At 37.5% G+C, this 18,776-nt stretch overlaps 2 protein-coding genes across 2 annotated transcripts; one reads left to right on the forward strand and one right to left on the reverse strand.

The window, feature by feature from the left end:
* Positions 1–285: 285 nt before the first annotated feature.
* Positions 286–6,960, reverse strand: ddah2 (dimethylarginine dimethylaminohydrolase 2). The gene is made up of 6 exons (XM_054606006.1): positions 6,847–6,960; positions 5,345–5,925; positions 4,296–4,484; positions 3,164–3,283; positions 2,417–2,560; positions 286–713 (listed from the first exon to the last, which is right to left on the reverse strand). The coding sequence occupies exons 2-6, from the start codon at positions 5,642–5,644 to the stop codon at positions 594–596; spliced, it is 873 nt and encodes a 290-aa protein (XP_054461981.1). The 5' UTR covers positions 5,645–5,925; positions 6,847–6,960; the 3' UTR covers positions 286–593.
* An 8,578-nt stretch (positions 6,961–15,538) lies between these two features.
* On the forward strand, positions 15,539–17,897 carry LOC129096739 (prostate stem cell antigen-like). Its single transcript, XM_054605359.1, has 3 exons — positions 15,539–15,590; positions 16,609–16,728; positions 17,686–17,897. Exons 1-3 carry the CDS (start codon positions 15,539–15,541, stop codon positions 17,895–17,897), a joined length of 384 nt encoding a protein of 127 aa, XP_054461334.1.
* The last annotated feature ends 879 nt before the right edge of the window (positions 17,898–18,776 follow it).

An 18,776-nucleotide genomic window follows, 5' to 3' on the forward strand; every position in this document is an offset into this window, starting at 1 on the left:
GTCTAAAGTCTTGAATTTAGTTACAAAAGTACATTTTGGCACTCTTGTGCCATCATGTTGGTTAAAATGGCCATGTGTCAATTTTAAACTTAATCATTTGTAATTGGCTAATCCATTTGTGCTTAACTAGGTTCCATTATTTATTAACTGGTACTGTAGTACCAAATTCCAGACCACATTGTCTGTACTGGTTTTCCTTCATACTTTTGGTATGATTCAACAATTAAATTGCTTTCTATGTGGTATTTAAAATGTTTAGTAGCAATTATTTTTTACATTTCTTAGAGTCTGAAGAAACAAAGTTGTGATAACAAGTAAGAACAGTGTGCAACTACAGGTGAATTTAGTGGTTTCATGGATAGTTATGTTAAAGTTTGGTGAGGAAGCGGTGCCAAGGATCAGCTTAAATAAAGTCGGTTAGCAGATGTTACAGTTGGATCATATTCTCACACAGATGTGTCAGTGTTTTTCCCCTAAAAATAAATAGACAAGAATTGTATGCTGTGGAAAGTGTTTCTGTGATGTGGTCCCCCTTCACGCCCCTATGAACATGTAAACGCTGTGTAGCATACCGATGGTTAAAAAATGTGTTTTCAGAAATAGGTGTGCTTTCTGTTGATGAGGAGGCAGAGCGAGGACAGAGACGCTCCCAGTTTTGAGGCCTCGCTGCAGGCTGTAGGCAGGAGGGTGTAGTCCTGAAGCTTCTGGAAAGCCTGCAGACAGGAGGGAGGAAGTGATTTACTCATCCAGACACACTTATTATCTCAGACGACTGGAAGAAGCAGCTGGTAGTTTAGACTGAATGTTCTTGATTTGGCTTTTCTTTGATGTTTAAAGTTTAGCGCATCAATCATACAGATAACAGTTCAATGGAGAGAAACTAACAATGCAAAGAGTCAGCAAAAATAATAATTTCACCTATGTTTTGGATATTGCCTAACTGGTTTGTCTAATGCATCAAATGATTATTTAACAACTACAGATTTACCTCTGCCCTTTAAGTAAAAGGGGCAGCCAAAACTGGATGGAATGTAAAGGTTCTTTTGAATTTATTTTCTTTTTCATGATACTTCTCTATTATTAGCAAATACTGTACCTAATACTCTACTTTTTTGGCTTCTTCTGTTACTTTACTGATTAAGAGTTGTACATACAAGGCATAGATTAAAAGATGTGATACTTTCTTTTACATTAAAACTACTTTACTTAACAGGTGATTAAGTGATGACAGAACATTTACAGTGACTATCTTGATAATGGTTCAAGTCACTTATAGTGTATAAATGTCAAACATTTCATAGTTCCAGCTCCTAAATTTGTGAGAATGTCCTGAATAATGAAATGGTTTTTTTCATAATTTAGAGTTTGGACTATTGGTTGGGCAAAACAGACAATTTTGAAAATCTTACAAACTCACAAATTCCACTTTTAACTCTGTGTTCTGAAAGAAAGAAAAATCTGAGCGCATACAATTTTCAAGATGTATGAACTTTCTTTCCTCCACCTACTCACATTTGTAACAGGTCAACAATAAAGGATAGTGCTGTGAGTGAGAGTGGATTCTCTGACATTGCAGCTTTTGGATCCAATTTTTTGCAAGGCTTTGACAAGTAAGTTCTTTTTTTACATTTCTTCGCATCAGTTACAATAGAGTCACACTAGAGACATGCATCATTGGAATAGGTCTATCTAAGGTCATGTTAATCCTATTCATAGTCCAGGGGTCTATTTTAGTCTTTCTGCTTCTTCTTATCAATAAGTTAATTCAAGGTCAAAAATAATTTGACAATAATAACTGACCTACAGTATAATAATGGTGTTTCTAAGGCTTTGACTAGAAGAGACAGAAGTGGCCACTGATTATAGAAAATGCAATTGTAGGTTTAGACTCTCCTAGACATTACAGGGGCAATCCACTGATTCATGTGATTAAAGTAATTTTACTTGCCATGGTTAGCACTTTTCAGCCTCTGAAAACAATTGATTAAAACCATCTGTGGCTCTGGTGGAGCTTTCTAAAGTCTGAAAAACCATGACCTTGTTTTCAGGGTTATATTGGATTGTAGACTTTTAATCTTTTGAGTCTATTTTAAATTTGGCAGATGTGGGTGTTTATCAGACGGGAATGGTCTAATAAAAATACTTCAATGAGTACTATTGTTAAACTGTAGGATCCAATGTGTTTGCATCTTAACCTGACTTGAGATTCAGGCTACATTGACCTCTGCAGTCGATGTTGACTATCCTTTTTCTAATCCATCTCCTGTGAGTGCCCCAGCTTTAGGGTAGGGCAAAATTAAATTGCCAGCGATTGAATAAAAATAATGCTGCCGTAACCCTTTAATTTAACAATGATGAGCCTCTTTTTGAACCGGAGGCCTGCAATAAAGAAATCTAAATCCTCAGCTGTACTCACAGAGACACTGTCGGGACATTCCTCTGCAGGCCGGTGGAGCAGGAAGTCCAGTTTAGACGGACCTTTGATGTAGATGCAGTTCGCTGCAGATTCCTCTGGAACAGTGAGCACTTCATAGTGGTGATCAGTCAGCTGTTCCATCATCTGGAGGAAAACACACAGGCACACTGAATATTAGACAGACACAGACACACACACGCATGGACGCACACACTGCAGAGGACCACGCCCTGCATTACACACAGACTCAAAGGGAGCATTAGTGCTATTATTAATATGACCTCAGCAGTTAGGAAATAAATGATGTTTGCAGTTCATGGTAGGACAGAGAGAAGGGAAACAGACACTATGAATGATGAAAAAAGCTTGATCGCCAGCCTACAGTATGTTTTTCCAATATCTATTTAATAATTTTGAATAATGAGTCTTCAGTATACCAATATATAATACCATTAACATCAGCTTTAAATCTTAATCATGAATTCAAAAAACATTCAGGGATTTTGCTTGGAATTGTCCTTAGTTGTTCATCACTAATGCATTTTTGTACATTTTTAGGTGGCATATTAGCCACAGTATCAATGAATCTGCATAGAGACTGACCACATTAGTTTGAGGTTAAAGGAATAGTGAGCATGTTCCCAAAATTTTTAACATATTCCTATAAAGCTAACGTTAAGTATTATTGTTTCTTAGTGCCACTTGCACACACATATATTAACACTTACTGCAGAGACAAACTCTTACCCGGAGTGTCTTCTTGGCCCCGTCACTGTTGCTGATGATGATGGTGTCTGGACCTCCCATGGAGCAGATGTTTCTCAGTCGGGCGCCACCACAGACTGGGACGGTGGACACAGCAAAGTCCTGAACCGACAGAGGTTGAAAGGTTTAATTAAAACTCAGTCCCTCCAAGTTTCTTTGACGTTCCCTCATCTAGTTTTGTTTGTCAGGGCAGACATTGTGTCAAAGCAGTAAACACACAAAGTGTTACTATAACCTCCATTCTTTGTAGCTCGACACAAAGCTGCAATGTGATTCTGGAGTTTCTTGTTAAGGATCAGAGGCAGTTGCCACCTCTTGGTCTGAATAGTCCTTTAGTATGGCTTAAAGGCAAGACTAACATTGGCTATACAAGGCTCTAACTAGCAATCACTACCACTTAGTGTTATTATTATTATAATAATGATAAATACGTTGCTTTAAATAAGTAAGAAGCACGTGATACACATTTCATTTTATGAATGCTGGTGTAATATTTTGAAACACATTACATTAGATGTAAATGTTCTGCTGGTCGTCCTCTTTCATCCCCCGTTCTGACCACATGAGCCCTCCCACCTCCACCAATTCATACCAGACATAGTTACGACACACAAACTGTGTGTGTGTGCGTGTGTGTGTGTGTGTGTGTGTGTGTGTGTGTGTGTGTGTGCGTGTGTGTGTGTGTGTGTGTGGTAGCATGAGTGCACTTAAGAGAAGTGGAGGGATCAATACTAACGGGTGGGTCACAGCGAGCCTGAGGGGCCCACTGTGTGGTCTCCATTATTCGGCCCCTTGAACGGCCTCATTCATCACTGTTTCAGACTATAATTCCCAAAATGCAACACAGCAAATAGCCACATGCTCACTTTGGCAGCTGGGTTTGTTTTATGACAAGCATCTTGGCACTTAGACCGTCTTTGTTGCACTGGCTAAAAAAAAATGTTTATTATGTTAATTTGCAGAGGATTTAGATAAGTTCCTTTCAAAGTACATCATCCCATTTTAACACCCTTTATTTCTTAAGGACCCAAGCAAAAAACTGTGTGAAGATTTGTTTGCTTGACTTCTTTTCAGAGATTCAGTCAATGCTTCATCTTCTCTCCATGCCTCTTACCCTGAAAGTGTCTGCCAGTACTTCTGCCCCTCTGTGGTTGGTGTGGGATGAGATGCCGACAAAGAACTCCCTCCCTGTGAAGAGGACGTCGCTGCCCTCCAGCGTGGCCCCTCCAGAGTCCCCCTCCTCGGACCCCATCTCCACCACAGTCAGATTCAGCTCAGACACCACCTTCCTCACTGCCTCCACCTGGAGAGATGGGGAGCAGAGAAAAGGAAGTTGAGAAGGCAACACATTCATGGCCTAACTTCAGTCAATATGAGACTGTTTGCATGTTTCCGCTTAGTTTTCCATATAACTGTATTTAATATTTGTAATATCATTCTATTTATGTTATTACAAAAATACTTTACAATACTGCCTTACAGGTTCCAAAGCATATACATTGGTTTTTTTTATTTCAGTAACGCTTTTTAAAAAATGGATCCGCATTTTCCAACAGTTTTCCAACAGTCTTTCCAGTAAGAAATAAACAATTAATTAATTAAATGGTTTTGTAATGGATCTGTTGTAATGGATCTGTTCTTTCAAAGAAATTCATATTTTGTCCTTTATAAAAGGACCAAATTACATATTTTGGGAAATAATTGACAGACCGATAAGGGAAATAAGTTGTTAAGAATTCCTCTGTCATCTACATAGAATTCAGTTTAGTTGCCAGAAAAAGTATTATATTGCTTTGTAAAATCAAATGTAAATGAACATTTTCACAAAAACATAGACTTCATGATGATGATGATTTGATTTTAGTCATCTCTTTGTTTTAAAAGCTTGTTTTTCTAAAGTCTACCTTTATGTCTCAGATGATGTGGTTTCCAAAACAAGGATGATTTTAGCCATGTCACATCAATGAAAATAAAAATACAAAAATCAATCAACTAAACTCTATCTAAACAAGTATCTGCTGCAAATTCATCCTTTTACCATGCAGATATGGACTGAAACAAATGGCTGCTGCTTACTGCGCTTTATCAGACAAAGAAAGATTAAGTGCATTGTCAAAGGATTAGGGTGCTAAACTTAAGCCATTCTCTTCTCCACAGTGTTACCTCGCTGCGTCTCTGCTGTTTGAAGGGCCTGGTGATGAGCGCTGTGTCTCCCTGGATGACCGCCACATCCTCTATCCTCCAGCTCTCTGGCAGCTCGGGGTCAGGGGGGATCTCGATCAGCTGCAGGCCCACCTTCTGTCTCAGGGCTCCTGTCAGGCAACCGAACTGACGCTGAGCTTTGGCCAGGTCCACCGAGGTCTCCCCGTTCTCTGAACAGTCTCCTGCTGCTTTCCCAAAGGTGTCTGGGATGCCCCGCACCACGGCGTGGGTAAAGCGGCCATACGGGCACATGTTTGCCATGATTACAATGAACTAATAACTCTCTGTCTATAAAAAAGTGGTAGCAAGTTTCCGGCCAAAATGCAGATAAGTTTACTCTGCCAGAAGACAAGCAAGAGGTAATAAAACAATGTGTGTTATCACTTTCTAGACTTAAACAAATAGTGTAAATTGAGCTAATGATGGATCAGGAGGTCCACGTGGGGAGAATATTCATCCCTGTCTCTCTGCTTCTTCTTTCATACTCCACCAGCTATTCCTGTCTCTGCAGATGCCAGGAAGTGGAAGCAGAAGATTCCAGCCTAAGAAAGAGGGAGATGGACACATTAACAAAGCCACGTACAATGAGACAAATCCCATCTCTTGGGGGATACAAATAACTCATGGCCATGACAGAGGTAAATATATATGACATTATAATGGAACATGAAGCATAGCCCTTGAGATTTGTTCTTATACGAAATAGTGATTGTAAGAGGACACATTCAAGGTAAAATATTCAAGGTCAGCTGAGTTAACAGAGCTAGCACAGTTGGAAGTATACAAAAAGGAGCATTGTCCAAGGCTAGATTAAAAGGAAACATTCTTCAATGTCCCTGCAATATGCTGCAAAGCGTTTCCATGTTTGGGCAGTGTGTTAGATTTAGGACAATTGCCCTTTCATCATCTTCCCTGTACCCCACAGCAGTCACCCACTGTGAGGCTGCAGAAAGGGACTTCCACACAGGATGTTTCCTAAATCTGAATCATAACTTATGCAACAAGTGCTGAGCTTTGATTTTTATTTGCTTTTGTTATAAGGCAGCATGAAGAGCTTTTTAAGAATGCTTACTTGCAAGGTTAGGCTGTGAAATCAAAGTTAACAGAGCTTAAATGAACAGTTTTTTTGCGTCTTCCTACTAACGGGGTCAATGATACTTTAGTGCCCTATTTTGGGATTTGTCTATGTAACAATTGTTTTTCTTTTTAACAGCGTAGTCGTGAGTTATCCAGCTGCAATAATGACCATGAACCACAGCCCAGGACAAAACATCTTGACTGGTAAGGCTGCAGGAGTGCACCGCCCTGCAGTTCACTGCTCCTTCCCAAATAACGTCAACAGTTCACAGCTACTTCTGATGATGGCTCCACATCTTTATAATGGGGAAACTAACACCAACACTAACACTCCCAGAAGTTGTGCAAATAACAAATAATGTTACAAATGTAGAATTATATCTTACCTGATTTGTATCAGCTCCCACGCTCGGCCGCGTTTTTCTCGTTTGATTGAATTTCCAACCCGACCCACCAGTTCCCGTTATTCTCCCGTTGTGTTGCTCTACGGACCAACTAACTCAGCTTCATGTCAGGTCAAGACGACGACTGTGAATATCAACACTTCCGGCTAAGTCTTTCAAAATAAAACAGCTACGAGGAACCTGTAATTTTGACCTATATTGTCTTACTTCATCCATCAAACAGTTTAGAGAAATCACACAACATCTTTTTTTTTTTATCGAATAGCGTTTCTGGTGTGATATAACGCAAATACAGTAGCGATTAAGCCACAAACAAAGCGTTACATGCATATAGGTTAAACGTACTCGTTTTAGGGACCGTTATGCTCTTATTGTCCTAAAGTCAAATCTCTTGTCTTCCGGTCTTCGTTGCGTATTTAACTTTAGCTTGACACAGCCCTCGCTCCATTTCAACCAAACACCCCCATCCCCCACACGGGCCCGTCCGGAATCAATCAACGCTGATTTGAGTATTGTATTGGCTGTCAATAATGTTGAATGTAGCTAAACATGTAGTAATCAAAAACAGTGAGGACAACATCCAAAGTTTAACATTTTCTGTTGAACTTCAGATTAAAAGTATCTCCGAATTAATCTTCTTTAATCCATCTTTTTTTTTGGATTTATTGGACCCCCACTTTTTATGCCACAAAGGTGACATAGTTTAGTGTTTCATAAAAAGACTTAAAAAGTAAAGTATAGTATCTCATAGAAAATGTAAACATATAGTCTGCCACAAAATGGCATGAAAGAAATCATGTTAAGTATGCCATAAAAAGGTCATAAAAAGGTCACAGTATGGTATGCCATAAAAAAACGTCATGAAAGGTCACAGTAAAGTATCTCATAAAAAACGTCATAAAGAAAGTCAGAGTATATTATGTCATAAAATGTCATATTATAGTATGTAATAAAAAGTTTTAACATATGTCATAGTATATTATGTCCTAAAAAAAATCAGAGTTTGGTATGATAAACAAATATCAGTTTGGTTTGCCATAAAAAATGATGATTCAGTATTTCATAAAAATGTAGTTTAGTATTCCATAGGAATGTCATAAACATTTTCATTGTATAGTATTCCATGAGAAATGAAAGATATAGTAGGCCTATTTCATAGAATTGTTGTAGTACAGAATGTCCTAAAATAGTCACAGAAATTATCATAGTATAGTATAGTATGTCACTATGACATTCTATACCATGAATTTTTGTCATCATACTATATTTAGACTTTGTTATGGTGTTTCTTAACATACATTGTAACTACATTTCGACATGCAATACCATGACTTTTTTTCAACATGTATACTATACATTTTTTCATTACACACTATTCATTATTTTTTACCTTTACAACATACTATACTATGACTTTTTATTTGAAATACTATATAAGTCCTATACTACGAGTATTTTTTGACCTACTATGTTGTGATTTTTTAAATCTTTTCGTCATACAATATTATGACTCTTTCTTACATACTAAACTATGTATATTTTTTAAACATACAATGTTATACAGGGTTTTTTTGTACTTTTTTGGGCATTCTATACTGTTACTTTTTTATATACTAAACTATGATATAGAACTTTTTAATGATTTTTTTCACACACTAAACTATGACCTTTTTATTTTCTTTTTCCAACATATCATGACTTGTTTTGACCTGCTAAACATAACTTATTTTTTTTTTTCAACACACTGTACTATGATTCTTTTTTGTTACTTTTTTGGACAAACTATACTATGACTTTCTTTGACTTTTTTCAACATACAATACCTCGACTAAAAAAAAAACATACTAGACTGTGACTTTTTTAATTTACTTTATAATGATTTTTTAAAAGTATTTCGACATACTATACAATGAGTATTTTTTACTTTCTTTCCACAAATTTCACTTTGACTTTTTTTATTTTTACATTTATCGACATACTATACTATGAATTCAGATTTCTTTTAAAACTTTTAAACATACTATTCTGAGACTTTTTTTCGACAAACATAATATTACTTTTGTTATTTTTTCAACGTACTATACTTACACTTTTTGACATGCTATACTATAATTTTCTTTATTCTTTTGCCATCTACACTTTCTCTTTTTAAACTTTTTTCCACATACTATACTACGACTTTTTAAAAACGTTTTTTAGACATACTATACTATGACTTTTTTAAGTTAGTAATATACTATTCTTGGACTATTATGATTTATTGACATACTATACTATGACTATATTTGACATACTATACTTTGATTTTTTAAAATCTTTTTTCAACATACTAGACCTTTTTGACTTTTTTGACATACTAAGCCAAGACTTACTTTTTTTGTCTTTTTTTAAGCGTACTATCACGCTATAATGCTTTTCTGACCTATTATATAATGAATCAAACCTTAAAATGATCACAACCCATGGGTCAACCACTATGTCGGATGGGAGACGAGATGCATTTAAAGCTTTGGACCCAGGAAAAAAGGATGGATGAAATAAGACTTCAGGCAAACTCAGCAAAGGGAGGCCAATCACTGTTGACCCCACATCTTTACAGAGACCTGGCTTCATCATGGTATCACCGATAAAGCTGTACTTGACCGGCAGACCGCAGGACAGAGTGCAAGAATCTGAGTTTACAACAGTGATTCTTGGTGCTCAAACATAGTCAAACTTTTTCCTGATGTCGAACTGTAATGTTCAGATATCTGCCATATTATCTGCAATAAAAAAATTGTGTCTGTATGTCTTATTTACAGTTCTCCTGCAGTTTCTAAACTATGACTTTTTTCGACATGCTATAATACGACTTTTCAAAATCTTTTTTTGACATACTTTGCTATGACTTATTTAGAATTTCTTCGACACATATACTTTGACGTTTTTTAGAATCTTTTCGACATACTATTCTGTCTTTGTTTGACATACTATATTATGTATTTTTTGACATACAATAGTATGACTTTTTTTGCTTTAATCAACATACTTTTCTATGACTTTTTTGGGAAATAATATACACTTTTCTTTTGAAAATGTTTATTACTCACTATACTATGACTTTTTAAACTTTTTTCTGGCTCCATTGTGGTATCCTGGACAAGCTGTACTTGATGTGCAGACTGCAGAACAGAGTGCTGGAATCTGAGTTTAAATCAGTGATGTTTGGTGCTTAAAATAGTCAAAGTTGATGGACACCATTTTCCTGAAACCAACCTTTTAATGTTAAGATGTCTGCCATATTATCTGACCAAAAATTGTTGCTGTATCTGCTGTTTACATTCCTCCTGTGAATTAAAAAAAAAAATGCACTACAGGAATACACTACAGTTTCTGTTTTGTTTTGTTTCTCATGTTGTTCTTGTGTTGCAAATAAGCTACAAATGCATTTTGTTGACTTTTTTACTTATTTGGAAATACCATAGAATTAATTTTATTTCGACATTAAATACTATGACTTTTTTTCCACATACTATACTATGACATTTTTGGATAGACGATAGTAGGAATCTTTTGTCCTTTTCCAACATACTATATGATGACTTTTTTTAACCATTTTTGACATACTACAATATGACTTACTATGCCTTTTTTATTTTTTGTAGACATACTTTAATATTTTTTTTTCTTCTTTTGAAATACCGTACTATGATTCTGTTTCGACGTACTTTAATAGGATTTTTAAAGGATTTTTTTGGACATACTATACTATTACTTTCTTTTTACTTTCTTCGACTACTATACTATGACTTTTTTGTCTTTTTTCGACATACTATAATATTACTTTTTTTGTCTTTTTTCGACATACTGTACTATGACTTTTTTTCTTCTTTTTAGACCCTGCAACAAAATCATGTTTGACCTCATCACAGTACATTATCACACAGAAAGTGTGGTTGATCAAACAGTAATGAAATGCAAAAAACACATAATCGTATGTCAATGGTAATAGCAAAAGCATGACTTTGTGAAACTTAAACCTTACTTGTAACTGAATGATTTCATTTGTGCCCGATAATTATCTATTTTAGTGGATCTTGAAGATTCTAGTCCAAACATTGTAAGAGGAGCTACATTTTGAAATCTTGAGCTCCAAAAGATTAAATTGATTTAAAATCTTATTTAATCTTAGTATAAAAGCAATACATGTTTGTTTGTTTTTTGTTCATACTTTGTTACACATCAAGATAAGATAAGATAAGATAAGATAATCCTTTATTAGTCCCGCAGCGGGGAAATTTGCAGACTTACAACAGCGCAGAGTAAAGTGCACACAAGAGACATAGCAGAAGAAGACAAGCTAAAAATAAAAATAAAAAATAAGATAAAAAAATAAATAAAATAAAAAATGAAAAATAAAAATAAGATAAAACAAGTATTATAAATAAGCAATAAAAAATAAAAAAAAAAAAAAAAAAAACAGTAGAAAAAACAACAATAACTGAAATACTATATTTACAGACAGAGAAAAAAACAACAACTATTTCAACTACTTTTAACTTTTTTAACCATTATTGCACAGTGCAATGTGCAATGTATTGCACAGGTTTCTATTGTCATGTTATTATGTTATTATTGTCCTGTGGTCATGTGGTCTGCTGGGAGCAGAGTTGGTTGTGCAGCCTGACAGCAGCAGGAAGGAAGGACCTGCGGTACCTCTCCTTCACACACCGGGGTGAAGCAGCCGGTGGCTGAAGGAGCTGCACAGAGCTGCCAGGGTGTCCTGCATGGGGTGGGAGGTATTGTTCATCAGGGATGACAGCTTGGCCATCACCCTCCTGTCTCCCACCACCTCCACCGTATCCAATGGACACCCCAGCACACTGCTGGCCTTCCTGACAAGCTTGTTGAGTCTCTTCTTGTCTGCTGCTGAGATGCTGCTGCTCCAGCAGACCACTGCATAAAAGATGGCTGATGCCACCACAGAGTTGAAAAAGGTCTTCAGGAGTGCTCCCTGCACTCCAAAAGACCTCAGTCTCCTCAGCAGATACAGTCTGCTCTGACCCTTTTATAGAGTGCCTTTGAATGATTAGTCCAGTCCAGTTTATTGTTCAAGTGAACACCCAGGTACTTATAAGATTGCACAATCTCAATGTCCTGTCCCTGGATGTTCACTGGTTCCGGAGGACAGTGTTTTCCCCGGCGGAAGTCCACCACCAGCTCTTTGGTTTTACCAGAGTTGATCTGGAGGCGGTTCCGCCGGCACCATCCTGTGAAGTCCTGGTTCAGTTCTCTGTATTCCCTCTCATCGCCTGCGGAGATGAGGCCGACGATTGCAGAGTCGTCAGAGAACTTTTGCAGGTGGCAGGTAGCAGAGTTGTATGTGAAGTCTGATGTGTATATGGAGAAGAGGAATGGAGCCAGAACGGTTCCTTGTGGGGCCCCCGTGCTGCAGGACACCCGATCTGACTCACACTCCCTATCCTCACATACTGTGGACGGTTGGTGAGGTAGTCCAGTATCCATGCAGTGAGGTGGTGGTCCACCCCGGTCTGCTCCAGCTTGTCCCTCAGAAGCAAAGGCTGGATGGTGTTGAAGGCACTGGAGAAGTCGAAGAACATGACTCTCACAGTGCTTCCAGCCTTTTCCAGGTGAGAAAGGCATCTTTGTAGCAGGTAGATGACAGCGTCATCCACCCCGATGCCAGGTTGATAGGCGAACTGAAGAGGGTCCAAAGATGAGATCACCAGGGGGCGGAGGTGCACAAGGACCAGCCGCTCCAGGGTCTTCATCAGGTGGGATGTTAATGCCACCGGCCTGAAGCTGCTGAAGTCCTTGGCCCCCGGGGTCTTTGGGACTGGTACCACGCAGGACGTCTTCCATAGCTGTGGTACCCTCCCCAGCTTCAAGCTCAAGTTAAAGATGTGCTCCACTATCCTGCACAGCTGGTCTGCGCAGGATCTGAGGAGCCTTGAGCTGATGCCGTCCGGACCCGTGGCTTTTCTCACCTTTATCTTCCTCAGTTCTTTTCTCACCTGGTTAATTGAGAGGGACAAGTTGGGGGAAGGGGGCTGTGTGCTGTAGGTTGTTGGAGTGGGGGTGGGGGTGGGGTGTTGGAGGTGTGCAGTGTTTGAGGAGTGTGGAGGGGAGCCGAGTGTTGTGGAAGAGGGGGTGGAGGAGGGGGGGGGGGTAGAAATGCATTGTATTCCTCAGTATCCCCGTTTTGCTTTTCTTTAATAGGTGAAAAATGACATTAGAAGTGGGTACCAAAGTGGTTTAATTCTGCACTTTTGCCTATGGGTTGAGTCTATTTATTGATTGATTTTTTTGCAATAACCTAACCTATTTCTCATCTTCCTCTGATCAAAGTCATCAAAAATGGACACCCCCTTCCCTTTATGCTGTATTACGAAGAAAAAAAGTAATCTGGCTTTTCCTGAAATGTGGGTCAGAATGATGTTGGCACAGACAGGATTAAAGAAAACCATCTGTTCACTGAAATCCTTCAGCCAGCACACAAAACATTCCAGTCAAATATAGGATCAGCATGTTTACCACACTGTCTTTAAAAACAGTGTCCTCCACTCCACTCCAATGAAAGACAGTACAACTTTTGTCCTCAGCACCTTATCTATTCTAATACAGCTGGCACAAATGGACAACATTTTCGTAGAATTGAATTTGTAGAAAAAAAAGAGGCAATACTCAACAACCGTATGTAAGTGTCAGTCAGTCAGTTTTTGTATTTTTTCAATCATTGTCAAAAGTTTTGGCTGCTTTAAATTCTTATTTTACAACACTCAGTTTAATCAAAAATGTTCAATACAAATTGTAAATGAAGTGCCAATATGTGAACCTAGAAACAGGTATTATTTCTTAGCTCATGCAAGCTGAAGTATGGAAATAAAATAGTTTTATCGAACAGTTTGAACTGATTTATGGTTTCATTTTGCAGGATATTTGAAAAATCCTTGAGTAAGTGTTTCCAAAAAATCAGCAAGTCAACGGCACATCTGAGGAAAAAAGGACAGATTTCCAAAATCAAAGTCTATTAAAAAAACTATAGCTTTATCAACAAACACAAACACACACACACACACACACTTTAAACAGTGTGACATGTCATAAATTCTTTACATTTATGACTTGTCCTAACCCACTGATTATTTCACCATACAACATATCCTCCAGATTGAAGTAAACAAACTAGAGAAATTAAAGAAAATGCTTTGTTCAAACTGTCTGAACCTAGCCCGAGTCTGTAAACATTTTAAGGGAGACTTTCAGGTCTTTTTGGCTCTATGCTGTGTAATTAATCAACTGGTAAACAGCTTATTCAGTCCGAGCCTGCATGGCTCACTCCATCACAAGACTGCTGTCAGCAGACCGTCCTGCACGCTGTCCTCATGTCTCCTATTACGCACTAAAGGATAATTCAGTTAAACTGCCTTGCTCTCCAACTCACTTACTCTCTGTCTCTGACATGCTGACTTTCTCTCTCTGGGTTTCTTTCTCTTTCTAAGATGCTGACTCTTTCTCCTCTGTGCTGACTTTAGTGCTGTCTTTTCTGACATCTTAGCAGCTTTCTAGCTGCTGTCTCATGCACATACACAACACATAAAAACCTAATATCTTATTTTAACAAATAAAATATATGATTTCTTGCGAGATCACTGAGAGTAATTACCTGATATCAGACAGAATTGCTTACTCATTTTCCATCTTGTGCAGAAAGTTTCGAACATCAGCAGAAATCTTGCTGAATATATAATATAATAATTATATGAGTTAACTAAAGTCCAGGGGGTTTTCATTGACATAATAACATTACCAAAGCGTATAATAAAACATTGACCTAATAATAGATGCAACATGCACATGTAAAGACATTACTTCTACAAACAAGAGAGGACGGAAGGTTAAATCATGCCTCCTTTTTTGAATTCTAACAATACTGAGGGCCTTACTACATCATATATTTTTATAATTTGAATTGTCACTTGGAGCCTGAATTTTGTGTTATCCTTGACATTAATAGAAACATTTTCACCATAGATAGATGAAAAAAAATAAAATACAGGAAGTAATGTTTTTTATGCTCAAAATTACCCACAACAGTAAGTGTTTAGCTTATCTCTACATAAAATATAAAGTTATGTTTCTCTAATTAAAACTACTCATTCAAAACTGCCTAAAAGATTTGTCCAAAACATTTTCTTTTCCTTTGAGGTCATAGGTCATCTCATTCAGCCGTATTAAACTCACTTCCTGTGGTTGTGATGGGGCCGCTTTGTGTGATATAAAAATGAACACACACTAAAGACAAAACCTAAATCTCTTTCTTAGTCTGTTTTTAACTATGTCAGCTGATCATAATTACTCCTCGAAATTAAATTTGCTTCAGGGAGGAGACACTAACTGCCTGAGTAACATAGGTAAAAAACGAAGATAGAAGACAAGAACAAGAGTGCCATGAAGAGAAAAACTCTTCAGGTGACCTAAAGCTGCTGACAATATAAACTTCATTGGAGGTGTTGCCATTTTAGAGGGTGTGAGCTCACAAGAAAAGTTTTATTACGGATTGAGTTGTGGGACCTAGTTTGATGATCAAGCTGTGACGTACCAAGAGGGGGATTTTTGTACGAGCTTGAATCGTTAACTGAAAACAATTTGAGGACTTTTTACTGGAAGCATCATGTCTGGTTCAGGACTTGTGATTGTGCTCCTGTGTTGTCTACCTTTGACAGGTATGTAGTTCAGTTAACTTGAGAGAAATTATTACCAAAGCATATTCAAAACACGGTTGAATTTGTTGTAAAGTGTGATTTCAGTGACATAAAAAAGGAACATTAACATTTAAAAGTGCTACGGTTTTACCTGACATAAGGTTGCGTGTATTTACAGCTTCTTTTCTTTAGTGTGACTAAAGTCACAACACTGGATATATATATATATATATATACATATATTACAGACATTGTTTCTATAAATGCAGATTTTTCCAAATTGCAGAATGTCTCTCCATGGTAAAGCCCATATATTGTACAATATTAGCTTATGAACAATAAATTGGTGTCTGCATTTATAGAAACAATGTCTGTATTGTACATAGTTTCTACCATAAGAGGTCTGACAAGCTTATTTTTGACTGTAATTAAAGTTACTGCAATGAGTTTTTTGCTGGTTATGAAACAGTCTCAATTTAATACTGATGCCTCTATAGGATTTACATAAGTAAACTTGAACATCAGCGAGATGATTTGATATTTCCATAGTTTTTCTTAATGCCTGTCACCAGTTTTGATTCCGCACAAAATCAGACGAAGTGATTCATGGCATGCAGACCAGAAGAGTTTATGATCACATCTTCACAGGTGAAGTTTTGCAGCGAGTAGTGCGTTAGCCAGTTGAAAGGAAGCAGCAGGAGACTTTTCTTTAGAGAATTTAATATTCTGCGTCTTTTAGACATGAGGCAGTGGAGCAAATGAAAAACATTACCACTTTTGCCCCACAGGGGCGGCAAAATTCAACACAACATGAAAGTCCCTTGTAGTTACTCTAACTCAGATTACTGTAGCCTACCGTGTCACCCTCAGTATCTTGGCTGCAGTTTTTTAAAAACCAAATTCAAAAATCCCTACCAAAACTATTTGGGATCTGTTACCAGTCAATGCGTCATTATAACATTTTTATAAGGTTCAAATATAAATGTCAATATTCTATCAAGCTCACAGTAAGATTCTTTGTATTTTTTCTCTCCTACAGCCTGTTTGAGCTGCTACACCTGTGTATTCCCGGCCATCTCTCCTCTGGACTGCTTAAAGTTTCCACAGGAGTGTCCAGCCGGACAGCGTTGCCTGTCCAGTACTGCTGTAGGAAAACGGGGTGAGATCCAGATCCGTGTGTGTGTGTGTGTGTGTGTGTGTGTGTGTGTGTGTGTGTGTGTGTGTGTGTGTGTGTGTGTGTGTGTGTGTGTGTGTGTGTGTGTGTGTGTGTGTGTGTGTGTGTAAGAGATGGGATTATTTTCTGAGAATCTAGGGCAGGATGGTCACAAATTGGCAAACAAAGCCTCATTGTACCGTACATTGGCAGAGGACAGATTTTAGAAGCGTACAACAGTGCATACAGGATATATGTATTAGGACAGTTTTGTTTTGGATTTTAAGAGAAACAATGGCCACTAAATTGAAGTTCTGACTATCATCTTAAATTTAGGATTTTTACAATTGATTCACTGCTCTCCAAAGATAGATGAAATGATCTTAAAGCAGCGTTTAAATGTCGCAGTAACAGTTTTATTTTGAATCCTGGATAAGGGGGACCAGTTCTGGGAGGCAAGTTTATTAAGTTATCTGGATAACTTTGTTCAGGAAAACCCTGAAACCTCCAAAATCTAGAACAAAAACTAAAACAACTGTTTGAAGTTAGCATAATTGTCCAGGTAGCTTTTAGAGCCAAAATGAAAAGAAAAAAACATTGATTGACAAAACATTCGCAGTCCGAGCTCTGTGTGTTGTTTCTACGGATACTAAAATAATCTTTGTTTTCAATGTTTTCTCTCAGCCCTGATCCCGTCTCACCTCCACAATTGTAAAAACAAAACAAGACAAAAGAATGACTCAAAGGATCAGATTTCATATCTCATCAGACTGGTTGTCAGCTCACTAATGCCTGTAATGCCATCAAATTATTTCTTAAAATAGCTCTCTGGGCTTCGTGGGTGGAGCCAAACCTTCACTGTGTCTCATAAAGCCCTTCTCTTTTTCACAAGCACCTTAACCCCTAAATGCTCGGGCAGTTTTCAATGAGCACTAAAGTAAACTTGCCTCCTTTCTCTCTTAGGCTCTCTACAAATGACGATGTACGAGAAGAGCTGTGCAGTCCAGTCACAGTGTGGTGTGAGTGGACAGAAATACGCCTCAGGCCTCTACTTCAACTACACCAACGTGTGCTGTGATACAGACCTCTGTAACGGGGCTGAGTCCTTTGCTGCCCTCAGCTGGGGAGGAGCAGCTCTCTGCCTGCTGCCTGCACTCTCTCTCCTGGTGGCCTGATGGTGGATGGGGTCAAAGCTTTACACCGAATATAGAAGATGTAAGTGACCTGAAAAATATGTACACTCATAGGCACATGAGCATGCATTTGTAAGACAGCAGGGTTTTGAATACTTTTTTTTATTTTTTATAACAAATGAACAGGGAACATGTTGTATTAGTGATGAACTGGCCAATATTATCTGATAGTTTCCTACCCTTAGTATCTAATTTTCTTAAATAGGTGAAAAAATAAATCAATAAGAATAAAAATTTGAAAATAATAGAAAACATTAGACAGTGTGAAGTGGTCTACAAAAACAATTACAAAAATGCAAATACCAAACTATATTGTCAGTAAAAAGAACAGACCAATATCAAAATATATATTGTTCGAAAACAATTTCACCTCAAGGTCTATTTAGTGGCTGTTATGGATCATCAGTATATACGATTTTGCTCAGTTCGGGTGGTCACACTTGAAAAATGTTCCATTTAAAAAGTTGGCTAATAGTTCATTTTTTTCATATGAGAAAAGCAGCTGAAAAAATTTCTCACCTCATTTTAGTCATTTTAGTTTTTGTTTTGGAGCTTTCAATCATATCAAATGAGCTTCATCAACAAACTATTAGATGCACGAGACTTTAAATGGAAACAGATGAAAATCATGTGATATGACAGAAAGCTCCAGAGCAGCTACTAAACGGAAGTTAGACTGGTTTATCAACCTCTGTTTCCAAAGTCTACCATGAACTGTTCACACCAACATGGATAAGAAATCCTTAACATACTCAGAATAATTTGAAACAATTTGATCATCCACATATCCATGTCACATGGGCGAAAGCTCCAGAAGAGATACTTAATGGATCTTGAGGTTTAAAACTGGAAATACATATT

The sequence above is a fragment of the Anoplopoma fimbria genome, chromosome 10 (assembly GCF_027596085.1).
Source record: "Anoplopoma fimbria isolate UVic2021 breed Golden Eagle Sablefish chromosome 10, Afim_UVic_2022, whole genome shotgun sequence".
Lineage (NCBI taxonomy): Eukaryota > Metazoa > Chordata > Actinopteri > Perciformes > Anoplopomatidae > Anoplopoma > Anoplopoma fimbria.

Coding starts and splice junctions, on each gene's coding strand:
- LOC129096739 (XM_054605359.1), top strand. CDS start 15,539: ATGTCTGGTTCAGGACTTGTGATTGTGCTCCTGTGTTGTCTACCTTTG. Junction 15,591..16,608: donor GTGTTGTCTACCTTTGACAG/GTATGTAGTTCA, acceptor TCTCTCCTACAG/CCTGTTTGAGCTGCTACACC. Junction 16,729..17,685: donor TACTGCTGTAGGAAAACGGG/GTGAGATCCAGA, acceptor TTTCTCTCTTAG/GCTCTCTACAAATGACGATG.
- ddah2 (XM_054606006.1), bottom strand. CDS start 5,644: ATGGCAAACATGTGCCCGTATGGCCGCTTTACCCACGCCGTGGTGCGG. Junction 2,561..3,163: donor GGGCCAAGAAGACACTCCGG/GTAAGAGTTTGT, acceptor GTTTTCCTCCAG/ATGATGGAACAGCTGACTGA. Junction 714..2,416: donor AATGTCCCGACAGTGTCTCT/GTGAGTACAGCT, acceptor TCCTGTCTGCAG/GCTTTCCAGAAGCTTCAGGA.